General features: G+C 30.5%; 1 protein-coding gene across 3 annotated transcripts in view; it reads left to right on the top strand.

Moving 5' to 3' along the window:
• The window catches only part of LOC134687258 (sestrin homolog), a 50876-nt gene extending 40805 nt beyond the window's left edge, over window positions 1-10071 (top strand). For all 3 annotated transcript variants that reach the window (XM_063547401.1, XM_063547403.1, XM_063547402.1), the window contains 7 exons: window positions 1461-1631; window positions 2512-2694; window positions 3601-3786; window positions 4659-4791; window positions 5401-5635; window positions 5944-6169; window positions 6685-10071. In XM_063547401.1, the coding sequence (XP_063403471.1) occupies window positions 1461-1631; window positions 2512-2694; window positions 3601-3786; window positions 4659-4791; window positions 5401-5635; window positions 5944-6169; window positions 6685-6771 (1221 nt within the window). In that variant the 3' untranslated portion in view covers window positions 6772-10071. The remainder of the gene's footprint in view (window positions 1-1460; window positions 1632-2511; window positions 2695-3600; window positions 3787-4658; window positions 4792-5400; window positions 5636-5943; window positions 6170-6684) is intronic.
• Window positions 10072-15779: the final 5708 nt, after the last annotated feature.

Below are 15779 nucleotides of genomic sequence, written 5' to 3' on the forward strand. Positions count from 1 at the left end.
TTCTATTTAAAAAGGGGAAGGAAACCACTTTAAAAGGATTGTATTAAAAAGAATTGTATAGGGTAGTTTTGCTGATGCAATTACATGCTTAAGGTTTGTGGAAGGGTGATGCAATCAAGAAATACATAAATAGCTGATGAAACTGTAGGATCTTGTTATTCTTAATTAAGGATGTTAAGCAGATAGGTTGTGTTTAGTTATTTATCAGTGAATGGTTTTATTTTGTGTGTGGATAATATATTGTGAAAAGAAAGAAAAATGATGATCCAACTCCAGGATTTTCAAAATAAAAAGGTAGAGTTTTAACCATTTATTTTTTTAAGGAATAAGATATGTAACAGTTATTGAATACTGTTTCTAAGATTTAGTTTAAGAGAGGGATTTTAGTGACATGTATTGACATGAAATGTACATGTAATTAAGACCTTTGTCTAAATAAGATGAGAGTTACATGTACATGAACATCCTAAGTACTTTTAAATATATAATTGTAATCTTTTTGGAAAGGAATATTTTATTTTGTATTTGATTTACATGATTTGGGGGAAGACAATTTTTTCCATCTTGAAATAAATCATCTTTTTGGGGAAAATAGATAAGTTGTGAATCCATAAATATTTTTTATTTCACAAAATATAAAATTTAGATTTCTTTAGAGGATGTAATCTTAATGTTTTTACCCAAAATAACTGAATTTAATGGATGTTATGTCTTTGTACTTTATGTATTTGTCAAAGCTGGGTTGACAGGCAATCAGTCAGTCACACTTGACAGAACTCATAAACATGACTTTAATTAAATTATTACTTAATTAGCCAAGCTTTGCTGATTACAGCTATTTTTGATAGATCACATTAATGATAATATTGCAGTTTAATCAAGACAATGTGCTTTTTCTATTGAATTCTAGATAATCATATTGACAAATTTTGTTGGCATTTTATTGAAATTATGTAATATATCATTAAGAGTGTAATAAATTTATGAAATCCATAATTGAAGTGTTATAATTGTAAATTATTAGACAAACACACTTTCTATCTGTCAGGTGATAATTTACCTGCTTAATGTGTTTAATTAGATAACTCTTATTAAGTTTGTTCAATATTAAAAACTATAGCATGATTATGTACACAAATGTAGTTGTCCAATGTGTCATAGAAAAGATTAACACTGATAATTTCATCTTTGACAAAAATGATGGCATATTGTAAATGGGTAATAAGATAAAAAATTATGGTTAAAAAGTCAGAATACTTTATTGGCCAAGATTTCTCTATTAAAAATGTATATATAATTTAAAATGCAACTAGTAAATTTTTAAAAACTTGTCATTGTATATGGATTTTGAACAATATCCCACCAACTCCTTCCAATAATTTAAATGTCCTGTGATAAGATGAATTAGTTTGAAATACAGACTAAAGTTTCTTATGATTATTTTTTCTCCGTCTTTTCAGACTCAAATGGTATTTATAGACGCTTTCCTGCAGAATAACAGACTGGATCACTTGACCCAGCTTATGGGGTACCACCCTACCTATTTGGAAAACTTCTTACGGACCCAGCAATATTTGCTCCGTGGAGATGGACCTCTACCATTTCATTACAGACACTACATTGCCATTATGGTAAGGATAAAAAATAATTCTGAACGGTTATATTCTAGTAAAGAGGTACTCGGAAAATGCTTTTATTGACTATAGTCATAGACGTAAAGTAGTTCAATGGTCAAGGACGAAAAAAGTAACGGAAAACGCTATTTTTCGTAATTTGCTTGCGATGCAAAACAGCAATTATTTTGTAATTGGTTTTAGCTGACAAATACACCTGTTAATTGCTTGTTAGATATTTATTTTGTAAAGGTCAGCGGAAAAAGCTGATTCGAAGATACTAGTAAACACGATTTTTGCAATGTTTGTCTTGTTTTATTTGGTATAAATACACATACAGTACATAATAATGTATAGCCACAAACTAATTTAAATGGGAGGGCCCTGTAGCAACTAACAAACTTACATATAAGTGACAAGCGTTTGGTTTACCGCAAACACAGTTTTTTTAAACGTCTGACAAATGTAAATCGCTCGTGTGACTTGTGGCGTGATCGGGTTATACAAGATGTCATTACGGTCTCCAATTACAGAGGTCGTAAAATGTGCCTTGAGGGTTTATTAGATTTTGGAGAGCTGTATTGAAAATTTAAATTAAAATGGGTTCATTCAAGTATGAAAAGCATGTCTCCTTCACATTGTTTGAAGCCCCTTTGTAGATTGAAAAGTGAAAGGTTACTTGAAGAAGAAATATTGGCCAGGTGGTTTTGTCTTTGTTAAAAAAACAGGCATTGAAAATTATAATTTTGAATTATTTGAAAAATGAAGAGAAAATTTAGGCAGATTTGAAAGCAATATCTAATTTGAATGGACTCTTAACACTTTTATATTTTGATATTTAAATTGCACTTAGAGAGTGTTCATAAACTTATGGTGTATAATTTGATTTATCTTCTAGGCTGCATCACGACATCAGTGTACATATTTAATACACCTTCATGAAGAAGAGTTCATCTTACAAAATGGAGATCCTGATTGGTTAAAGGGACCAACTCATATTCCAAAGAAAATTAGGAACTTGTTTGAACTTAACAAATTAATGGCACACAGACCATGGTTGATAAATAAATCTCATATTGACGTGAGTATACATTTTCTTTAATTTCTTTGAATTTATATTCTTTGCTTTTTTGGTTGACCATACACATGTTGGTCAAGCTGAATGTCTAACCAGTTGAGTCTAAGATCTTGGTCAATGGTGGATCCAGGGGGGGGGGGGGGGGGGTTTAGTGGGTTAGAACCCCCATTTTTTTGGACGATCAATGCATTTGAACGGGGACATATAGTTGGAAACCCACATTTTTTAAATGGCTTGATCTGCCCCTGATGGTGCTATATGGCTGTATTAGATTTTAAAAGTTGCTGATGTGAATATTTGGTCGAACAATTTTGCTTGCAATATAAAAAAACAAGGATAAACCAGAGTAAGTTCATAATTGTTTGAAACTTTGAAGTCGGTGCCAACTTTTTAAAAATTAAGCCAAATTTGCATTTATGAAGAAGAAATGAATCATGCTACACAAGTAGACAGTGGTTGAAGTATTTTACTGATTAGACAAGACACTTGTACAAGTACATGATGAGTGGACTGTCCTAATGACAGATTTTATACTTGGATAACCTCCATGTATTTATAACTCTTGTCATCTTTGGCCAGAAGAGTTTTATCCTAAAATATTATAATGATGTCTTTATCGAGTGAACTATCTACTGGTCAAGGAAAGTCAATCTATTGGTCAAGGAAGTGTCATGTCTGGTTTCCTGTTCATTTATATTAACAGTTTACTTGTATGTTGCTAATAATTTTATTTTGATTGTCTTTTAATAAAATAAAATATATTTGACATCTACTTAGATTAAATGATGACTTAAAAGATAATAATACTTTAGAGAAGTGGATAAATTATCCAAAAACTTTATATAATTTAAAAAAATAAATCCAGAAATTTCAAGAATTTAAATAATAAAAAATGTATTATTTTTTCAGAAATTAACAAGAGGTAAAGACAATTGGTCACTATCAGAATTGATGCAGGCTATATGTTTAATGGCACACTTCCATGCCATGTGTAGTTTTGTGTATGGATGTGGTGTACGGAATGAGCTGGATCATAATGGAGAATCGTTACAGCGCCGTTTATCTATGAGCGACGATTCAGATAGTGACACACAGGTACTTGCAATGACTTGGGAGATTTTATTTCTTGGGCAGTTTGAAATAAATATTATATATATTCATTTCTTACAATTGTGCCAAGTAAGTAATAAGATTCCATAAATAATTATAATTAGATAATTTGATTGTTACTTGATGGTTAACAACAAAAAACAAAGAATTTTAATATAAATATAAAGTGCACCTGAACAAGGAGGTTACATTCATGTTGTTATTAATCAGTCTTTGGAAGGTATTCGGATCACGTCAGAACTATTTCTTGTGACTAAAGTTAAATATAGAATGATGAATTGTTGTTTGCTTAATGTCCAGTGTTTAAAAATAGATGTAATATGAAAAGATTTAAATGTAATCATGTATTAATTTATCAACATCACCTGTATCTAAACGTGGAGATAATCAACGTCATTCACTGTAATCGATAAAGTAAATATTTGAACGCAAGTGACGACCTTGATTTAAATATTTGGTCGCAAGTGAAGACCTTGGTTAACTTGATGTAGGTAGATAAAGTTTGGCTTTGTTAGAAAACATATATCAAGTTCCAATTCTTTTTCTTCAAATTTTGTGTAATCTTCAATAAGAAAAAGAAGTGCAGTCTGTTGTCCTTGATTTTGAGCTAACAAAGTCGGTTTATAAAAGTTTTACACAGGAAAAATTTAAAGATACCAGATTATTCCCAATTTGTTTCTAGGAAAAATTTAAAGATACCAGATTATTCCCAATTTGTTTCTAGGAAAAATTACAGTTTGAGCTACCCTAGTCTATGCAAAATGCAGTAGAAACTTAAAAGATATTTGATTATTTTAATTTAAATTGATTAAAGATAATTATTTCTTATTCTTTAAATTTTTCGTTTTTGTTTATAGGGAAATGAACCAGAAGTTAAAATAGAAGTTTTGATGGAAAGGATGAAAAAATTAAACGAAGACGACAGCGATGATCCAACGGAGGAAGAAAGATTAAAAAGATTTGAATCAATAGAAAATCAAAGTGTTGAATGTAAGTCTCAATAATATACTATTGTTGCTCATTGTTGAAGGCTGTACAGTGACATTTAGGTGTAAACTTTTATGTCAGTTGGTCTTTTGTATCAACAAATTAGAAGATGTGGTATGCAGTGGCGGATCCAGGAATTTCCATAAGTGGGGGCCCACTGACTGACCTAAGAGGGGGCCCACTTCAGTCACGCTTCAGTGATTCCTTATATAAGCAACCAAATTTTTTCCCAAAAAGGGGGGCCCAGGCCCCCTGGGCCCCACTAAATCCGCCTCTGGTATGAATGCCCATGAGACAACTCTCCACAGGAGACCAGATACTTCAGTGATTTATGGAACAAAATATTCAAATAGAAATGATAGTTATAATTCTTGTTGGGTCTGACACCAGGATTTTCCGCCAACAGAAATTGGTTGCCAAACGTGCTGAAACTAGCTTTTCTCTTTGACAAACGATAAGTTTTGTATTATTAGAGAAATAGTAGCATTAGATTTGGTGTTAAAAAAAACCAACCTCATATTTATAAAATGCATACACTTTTATCTTTAATTTAGATAGTCTTGAAGAAATAACCACAAATAAAATTAACATTATTAATAATTTTATTTTCAGTAATAAGTTCATCGATCCCGTCACCGAGAGTAGAAGTGTTAAAATATTGTGAAGATCCTGAGTTTTGCTATCAGGATTTTGCTAAACGTGACAATATTGACTCTATACCTACATTCAGAGCACAAGATTATAATTGGGAGGAGCATGGATTCTCATTAGCTAATCGTTTATTATCTGACATTGGAAGTAATTTAGAAGATCGATTCAACATTGCCATAAATTTAACATACTACACGTAAGTATTATTGTAGAGGTATTAGTGATAATCTAATTAGGTGGTGTAAGGGAGCTAACTCTAACTTTTTGTCAAAGAATGCTTTTCTGCTATTACAAGGTTTTACACTTTTATACATATACATTTTATTTATGGTTTCATATAAAAATGAACATAAGCTTTTGTTTATAATATAATTATATCATTGTCATTGCTCACTGAAGGACATTAATTGGAATAAACACATACATATTGTATATAGTATTTAGAAAAGATAAAAAAATATAATTGTGTGGCAAGCTTTTAATTATTGTTATTTATTTTTACAGAATGGGGAAAGTGAAAAATGTTGATACCAGTGCGTTCAGATGTGCAATTTGGAACTATATTCATTGCCTTTATGGCATTATGCATGATGACTTTAATTATTCCCAAGTTAACCAATTGTTAGATAGGAATTTAAAATCATACATTAAAACTGTGACATGTTATCCTGAAAGACTGACTAAAAAGGATTATGACAGTTGTATGCAGGAATTCAGACATTCTGAAAAGGTATGTTGAAAAATATGATAATTTTCAGAAGTATAACAAATAAGCAAATTGAATATAAGATGCATTAATCAGAATTATATTTGTACACAGAAACAACACGCAAATATTCTTAAGAAAAAAAACCATTTGAACATTATTTCTTTTAAATAATGGTATCAAACACTAAAAATAATGTTGTTAAAAGACATATTCCTCATAGAAAAAAATAATAAACTTAAAAAAAAAGTTGAAGAAAAAATGTGTTGGTTTTTTAAATGATAACACTTACTTTCTGGGATCACTTTAACCAGCAAACATGTGGTTGGTTAGCTTTAACTAACCTTAACAGTATGTTTAAGTCTACTTTTATGTACAGCATACATGTTACAAAAATTATAACCATGGACTCAGTTATTTTGTTTGCCAATGAAATCCACCACCATCCTATTCTTATGTAAATATTATATATACTTCCATAAATGAAATAAGTTAAAAAAAAATAAAAAAAATAACTTTATTTATTTTTATTTTTTCAGGTACATGTGAACTTAATGTTGTTAGAAGCCCGGTTACAAGGAGAGTTACTGTATTCCTTACGAGCAGTGATGCAGCACATGACGTGAAAAAAACAATCGAACAATGTATCTAGTCTTATGGCCAATGGTGCATTGTGGGTAGTGGCCATTTTTCTGTGATAGTCTTTCATTAATAAGTGATACTGGTTTTTATTTGTTGTGACTGTTTTTAAGTGTATTGTAGATTATATGAACGAATGAACAGGGAAAATCTATTTTTCTGAAAAGAAGACAAAATTTAACGAATTTCAATTTTTGTATGTCACTTTTATCTCATTTATTCGATCATTTTGTCCATTTTTAAAATGCAATGATGTGAAATTTTCTGTAGAAAATTTGAATGGTATAATGTTCAGCAATATAAATTTCCAGTCTGTCAACAGTACTTTTTGTTTTACCTTTCTATGCAAAAAATTTCTAAAGAATTAAGAAATCAATGAGTTTAAAGGTTTTGAAATAAATTTTTTCAAGTATGATAATGACAATAGACCTGATTTATAAGTTCATTTAAGATGCAATTTAGAATGTATGTCTTTGTTGAAAATGGGTCGTGAATGATGTTTTACATGTTATACGAAATGAGATTAGCCTTTTTTTTTATGGCCAAATCTGTTCAAACACACAAAGCATTAGAGTGATGTTATGATTGTGAAATCTTTGTCAGTTTTATGGCAATGATTAGGGTAGATTTAGTTTTAATTATGAGCTTGTGACTGAACAGCATTTGAATAGTGAACAAATTTAAACATTGTACTGAAAATTCAGAAATTATTGTGTGCATTTATTATTGCAATGTTTGAAGAATTAACAAAAATGAGAGTTTAAATATTGTGATTTTAGGGAAAGCTATGTACAGATGTATGTATTTGAAATCAGAATGTGAATTCTCATATCTGCAATACTCAAATTGTCGCATTAATTACATTAATAAAAACCTCACAATAATTTCTGAATAATTTCTGAATTTACAGTATATGGAGCTTTGAGAGGTCAACATTGTCAGAGACATGTTTTTTTTACGATGAGTTAGTACATAGTGCCACTAAGTTGTCAGTTTTGTCAAACAGTATTAACTTATTTGAAAAGACGATATACATAGTCAAGATTTTTCTCAGGGATGTTTTTTTTTTCGATAAGAGAAAAGTTATTGACTTTCGATCTTTACAATTTACTTTTAACATGCTGTTAATCCAAATATATAAGTAAAAAAATGCCTAGATAGTTCAGTTGACTAAATCAAAGATTACTTACAATGTAAGTTACGATTCTCTTCTTGTGATGTACACTTGTTTTATTACAAGTTTTGTTTTCATTATTTATTTTATTTATTAACCGTACTTTTTTGAAAGATGCATATTCGGAAAAATGTTTTAACTAGTTTTTTAGTGCTTTTATGATAAAAATTCAAATTACCTTGAAGCTAGTTTAAATTTAAAAGCATAATTCTAAATATTGGTGCAAAAAAGAGAGCTTCCTGGTATACAAATGCATGTCTGCCAAAATATAAATTTGGGTCTGAAACATAAATTTTAATACATGTAATGTTATTAGAAGAAAAATTAAGATTTTAATTCTAAATTTGAAGTTTTATTTTCAAGAAATTTAATTTATATAGTTGCATGTAGTCCTTCTTATGAAAAGAAAAATCAAGAAAAAAGTGCTGATAACAAATTTCTAAACAACACTTTTTATATTGTTGAACAGTATTAATGCAAAATTATTCTAATTGAAGAGTGCTTGATAAAAATGAGATTAATAGAGTATAATTTTGCGATTTTGAATAGCGTACGGGTATGGCAAATGTAATCGAATGTAATTAATTACTGATTATTGCATCATAACATTCATTAAAGTCAAATACATGTACATGTAGGTTCATTCCGTCGATCAAATATTAATATCATATCATAGTCAATCATACGAAACATGTAAATAATAAAAGTTGAAATGTGTTGGGCATTGAATGTTAGGTACCCTATGTTTATGTTAAGGAATCGTAGATCTGTATTTGGGGTTGAAGCCATCTTAAAATTGAAGGTGGAAAATGATAAAAGCTTTGAATATTCATGATTTTAGATCTGAATGATGACAAAAAAAGTGAAATGGGAAGTATGTTGAAAAGAGGCGCAAAACTGCTTAGTAAAAGAAAAATGAAAGAGAGAATTATCATTACAAATCAGGTTTTGCTTGTAATTATTGCTTTTTAAACATTAAATTACAATTTAATCATGTTTATAGGTTGAAAGAGTTTTAAATCTTCATGTATTCAAAGCTTTCATCAGTTTTCAAACAATTTTTCAGATGTGCTGAAACCCTAGTTAAGTTATTGAAATTAGAGCAACATAAATTAAAAACAGTGCTAAAAGGATAAGAAAATATATTATAATAAATGTATATTAGAGATCCTTTACTTACATAAATATGTATTAATTAAAAAACTTCTTGAACAAATTCAGGAAGTAAAACTAAATAAGATCCGGAGCTTCTGTGTGTTTTTTCAATGTGGCCTTGTATAGTGGCTTCTATACATTTGAAAGAATTTGGCTTTTTGCTTTAATACCTTTTTGGCATTGCAGCTTCAGATTTTTTCATATGGCCATATGGAAGAGTACAGATTTGCCCTCAAACAAATATACTTGTGCTTAGGGCTTTGCTGCAAGATCAAATCTTGCCTATATCTACAGCAAATTGCTGTTCAATATTATCTATCCCTTTGGGAATTCTTCATATTAAAACGATGTCATTTTGTGTAAAAATCAGGCCAAGACGGCTTCACATGCCTTTGAACAATCAAAAACATGGAATCTTATGGCAATTGGTTAATTATTTATTGTTAAATATTTACATGTAAATTTGTACATGGTTGTTGTTTGTTACTAGAGTAGAACGTTATTTTTTCGAAGAAAAAAAAGAAGAAAAAAACAAATGTGCCAAGCATTCTATCTGAAACAAATTTTGCATTTTATGACTAAAAATAGAACACAATTTCATGATATACATTGCAATAAACATTGAGTAATTTTAATTTTAATTTTCATGCTCTTACATTTGAATACAAAATTTTAAATGTTGAAATTTACAGTAAATTTGGTAAAGGTATTTTTCAATGTTAGTGGCACATTTGGAAAATAGAAAAAAAAAAGAAAAAGTAGCTAACTCTAAAAAAAGAGAGAAAAAAGAATCAACCAGCAAATAGGTTCCATGTAAAAGATAATATTATTTTTGTGTGAAATGTTGACCTGAAGTTATATATGAAACCAACTTGACTATGAACATTTCTATTTATTATACTAAAACCTTTTCTATATTGTGATAATGAATGTTGAAATAAAAAAAATATTTGAAATATGTCTTTTCTAATTTGATTACATTATTTGAAATTCATATCTGATGTCTTTCGTAAAGGAACCCTTCATTGATTTGATTATTTTTCAAATCAGCTTAAGCTATACCAAATGGCCATGATCAAAGGGTCTTTCAACAAAAATCCTACAACAAAATGTATGACAAATTATGTGTAGCACAAGCACCGTTGTAATTTGAATTAACTAGAGACTTGTAAAGCTTTCATGAAAAAAAAACACTAAAAAGAAAAATACAATAAAACACTAGAAAGTTACTTATCTGACAGACACATAATGATGTAACGAAAAATAACAGGAATAACCAAAAATAACAAACAGTACAGAGACACATTAAAGCCCAACTCCTTCTAAAAAATAGACTTAAAACATAAACAGTAAAAGGTTCAGATAACCTGAATTGGTACAGATCAAAAGTATTAAACCAGTTAAAGGTGCACACAAATCTCCTGCCAATAGCATGGTAGGATAAACTAGTTCACCGAGCAATAATCCTCCACATTTATGTTGAGTAGTTCAGGAACATAATGATGCAGTGCTATCCAAAAGAATTAGAAATAATTTTTTAAAATATGCTCTATATACTCTGCCTTATAAATAAAAGGTGAATTAGACATCAAGATATTCAAATGATGCATTGATGCTCGACTTCCCATGGCATATGTAACTGGCTTGTACTAGAGTAAAAGTTCACAAGAAGATGGGTCATCCAACCACAACACAATGATCTGAAAGGAAGCCTATCAGTCTTATTCTAGAATCAATAATAAATGCTGAAGAAAAAAACAAATATATTTCAAATTCTTTGAATTAAATCCAATTCGGGTACCAACAAATACATTTCCGAAATCTCAATCCTCTCTCTTAATCTTGGTTTATTGGACTAAGAAGGTACACAGAAGAAAGAACATGCTGAATTTGTTCAGGAAAAGAACTTCTCTATAAAAAAAATTGTAAGGGTTCCGCGGAACTCAGTGTCTCGCCTACTTTTGCTGTAACTCCCAGGCTCAACAAAAATAAGGAAAAAAATCAATAAAAATATTCCTCTTGATACTATCTTTTGATTGTAAGAAGCTTCTGTCCAAGTTTGGTAAAAATTTCAGGATAATTCATGAATCGAATAAATGTTTTAAAAACTTTAACTGTAGACTGTATGTAATGTTAACTGGAAGAAAAACTAAGTCCATTTATAAGTAAAATACAGATACACAGGTACCAAATATTAACAAAATTCCCTTTCTAGATACTAGCTTTTGATCATAAAAAAGCTTCTCTCCAAGTTAACCACAGAGTGAATGTGTTGCATTCTGGCAGAAAACCTAAGTCCATTTACAGTATAATACGGAAAAACTGGATCTATTTTTTTTACAAAACTTACTTCTGGATACTATCTTATGATCATAAGCAAGCTTCTATTAAAGTTTGGTACAAACCCAGGATAGTTAAAGAAAGTGATTAAAATTTTAAAAACTTTAACCACAGAGTGAATGTAGTGTTTCCCCGCAGAAAAAAACTAAGTCCATTTATAAATGAAATACAGAAAAAAATGAATTTTAGTTTTACAAAATTTACTTCTGGATTCTATCGTATGATCATAAACAAGCTTCTGTCCAAGTTTGGTAGACATCCAGTATAGTTTAAGAAAGTTATTAAATTTTCAAAAACTTTAACCACAGAGTGAATATTTGTGGACGCCGCCGCCGCCGCCGACGACACCGACAGAATGTAGGATCGCTTAGTCTCGCTTTTTCGACTTAAGGTAACACGATACCGAATGGCATATCTCCCGATTTCAAAACTTTTTGGCATACGCGTTCTTTGCACCGAGTTACATCGAAATATGTAATAAAAAATGGGGGTCACCATTTTTGTTTTCTTGGTATTTTCGTTGGAAAACGTCGATTTGGGCGACAAATTTACTTAGGTATATTGGGGAAATGCCTGTTTTTCGGCTAACCTTTTTAGATTTTCCAATGGATGGCTATGTTCTTATATACGGAGAACAACAAAAAACTAACATAATATTCATAATTACAAACTGAATTCATACATGTATAGAAAATCATATGTCACCATCCTTGTTTTTGAGATAAATGGCTTCAAAATTAATTGATACCCTTAGAATTTGACCGAAAACGTGTGACGTTATTGAATACGGAATGTAACGTTATTCTCCTCAGACATATGAGAAATGGGAAAAAACAAAATGTGTCGGGATCTGAAGGGTGTTTATTTTATTTTCGTTTCCCCTGTCAGGTTTCCGTTAATTTCCTAGTGATAGGAGATTATACCGATATAATTTATTTCGTCCTGCACATAGAAATTTCACTAACATGCATGCATTTAACATTAATCTCGTTCTGATTTTTACACCTAACGAGCATACTACATATTTTTGTAAAATTCGAGTTAAAATAATATGAAATATTTTACGTGTGATTCATTTGAATTACTGAGTTTTTAACTCCATCCTTTATGACAATGGTGGTGTCATTGCTACATCCATGCAGAAAAATAGCACTTTAAAAATTTGATTCAGTTAACAGTGATATAATTGCTCTGTTTTTGATTGTTGTTAACGTTCAGTGGCAAATAGTTCATGCATGATAAATAAAATAACAAAACTCAAAGAAAAATTCAAAACTTATATTCTTGACTTGCTACGTACATTTGTACGTTAGTATAGTGTACTTTGCGTGGTGTAAACGTGTGAGTTGCTTGCTCAGCATGTTGGACAAACATTGCAAACTGTATGCAAAATTTCACTATTTGTGCAACAGTCTGTCATTTGTGGAAAATTATTTTATAAAACAAATCTTGAGATCATATATGCATTCTTTATTAGTAAAACAAACTGCGAAACATAACAACTCAAGCTTGAAATTCCACATGTAGGAGATGTTACCCGGAGTCTGTACTCTGCGGGCCTTTATAATTTATCAAAATGCCTATGCAAGCAACCTGTCATGAACAAAAAAAATAAGAAAATACAGACGATATGCGCACCTTTAAAAAACAGGTACAAAAATTAAACCTAAAGCAAAAAGACTATCAAGTGTGGGAATGACGGTCGAATTTACACGGATGAAACAATATGATGTTGTGTGCTCTATATTAGTTTCAAGTGGCGATTTTGAATTGTAGGATTGATTGCTGGTATTTTTACGTCCAGTGGCAAATATTTTATGCATGTTCAAGACGCAGTTAACAATAAATAATACATCCCGCACAGCCAAATGGACGCCTCACTTTGGAAGCATTTTACTGCCGGTCGGAAGAAGACCAAGTGACCATATTTTTTTTTATCCCTATTCACCCTAGGCCTTAGGGAGTTAATTGTAGGATATAAAGAAAATATAAAACTTTTATGCGCAATAGACATTGTCAGAATTATAAAAGGTTTTTGTACTTGCTACGAAATAAGTGGAAAGCTCGGCGAGTCTCGCCTTCCATCTTGTTTCTAAAGCTCATGCTAATACATTTTATACTATAGTATTACAATATTACATACATGTATATGAATTTTTTTTATATCATATATTTATGGATTTTTTTGGAAAACAAAGTTTGTTTCCAGTTTTTGGAGAAAAAAATAATTTGTTTTTGACCCTGAGAAAAGTTTTCTACTTGTCGCCAAAAAAATAGATTGTCTTTCGCTGAACAAAAGTTTGTCCAGTCTGACTATAGCCAGTCCCGACTATCAACTTGCGTTTATATGCGCAAGTGGCAACTTGGGGATGGCTTTAGTCAGACTGTAACGGGACCTGCTTTTTCATTTTATTGTTGCCGAATCAAGTTCCCATGTATTTCTCAGCCTACGTCAACTTTTTCAGGCTTCATTCCGATGTTTCTGTCTATCCCGTGTAGACTTTGTCTATATGATTACAAATCTAGCACTTTATTTTCAAAATATTTCCGAAACTATATCGGATTTACTCTGTGCAGAACAATGAATTTCAAAGACTTTTTATACTGGAACATAGAGAAAGATATTCGGCAAAATAACCGAGTAAACCACTTTCTTAAAATTCCATACAAACAAACTATTGTGTATGAGTTGCAAAGTCTGCTTGTATTGTGCATTATCGCCTAATTCTATCCGTATTCTCATCCAGATAAATTTCCTTTTTCCATTTTGCCCGATTGGTGTTTTTGACGACCATTTTCACACGAATTAAAGATGTACCAACAATTCCCCGTGTTTTTTACACATCATCCTAAGTTTCTATAGATTAGATTTCTACTTTCAAAACAAAATTTCATGGGAATACGGCGTTCATCATTAAAAAGTATTTATTGCAAACATATACCAACAATAAAGACTTGTGATAAAACTCAGTCTATTATATGTAATTAAATCGTTCAGATGCTTAAATTTTAAAGAAACAGAATATTTAAAAGTAAAGTAATTCATTTTTAAAGATTAACAATGAGCAATAACAAAAAAAGTTATTAACATTTTCTTCATCGGTCAGGCCATAAGTCTGGGCAGAGTAGAAGTTGGTAAGGTCAAGTTTTCTAACTCTTTAATTAACACTTTTTAAATGATCCGATTCTTATATCTCTATATTTTATGTCAGAATCTTCCTTGACATCAAATTTGAAGTCGATCCTTCAAAGAAAAAAAAGTTATAGTCTTAAATGTTTTAATCTGCCATGGTATTGAGTTTGTCTATCCTGTTAATAATAAAACAAAATCGCTGGTTCATTGCTGTCAGGATATAAGATCATATAAGAAGTTTCAAAGTCAATTTGGTCAGGGCAAGTTTTCTAACTCTTATAAATATGTTTTTCATTTTTTCCTTTTATTTATTAAATATAAGTTCTCATCTTGCTTGGTTCCAAATTTCAAGTTAATCCTTCCAATAATAATAATAAAAAAAGTATTTAGCATTTTCATTTCTGTCAGAACATTGTCAGGTTGTCAGGACATTCGTCAAACTCCGTACAGTAAATAATCGATTCCGTTCCGGAACTATTTTCCTTTACTCCATCAAGTATCCAGAAAAAGTTACTATAAAAATGTCACCTTAAAACCCATTATTTTTTGTTATAATTGTATCACTTTGTGATTGCAAAACCTGATGCATTGGGTTGAATATGTGAACGTTATTCGATAACGTCAGGAACGATAACTCGTGGCGTAACGAAAGCTCGACAACCAGTGTAGTAAATATTTTTTTCCACATACAAGCAAATCACTGACATCTAATCTGCTTAATCGTAATATACACTCATATTGGTGGCAAAAAATTCAAATTTAAAGTCAAAGTCAAATTGATTATTCAAATCCAATTCTTTATTTATATAAAATGCATACCAGTCATCGTACAAGGTATAAATTATAAAAGAGATAACTAATTATTGAAATAAACATAAGGTAGATGAGCATTATAGTTTAGTACAATTTTGCTGTTTTCTTTCTGCAAAGTAAAAATATGGATTGTATAAACTTCACTCTCAATAGTATTGGAGATTGATAAATGAAGACAACACATTTTTAGCCCACCTGGCCCACAGGGACAAGTGAGCTTTTCTCATCACTTGGCGTCCATCATCCGTCGTCTTCGTTGTTAACTTTTTACAAAATTCTTCTCTGAAACTACTGGGCCAAATATAACCAAACTCAGCCACAATCATCATTGGGGTGTTTAGTATAACAAATGTGTCCAATGACCCGGCCAACCAACCAAG

The sequence above is a fragment of the Mytilus trossulus genome, chromosome 10 (genome assembly GCF_036588685.1).
Source record: "Mytilus trossulus isolate FHL-02 chromosome 10, PNRI_Mtr1.1.1.hap1, whole genome shotgun sequence".
Taxonomy (NCBI): Eukaryota; Metazoa; Mollusca; class Bivalvia; order Mytilida; family Mytilidae; genus Mytilus; species Mytilus trossulus.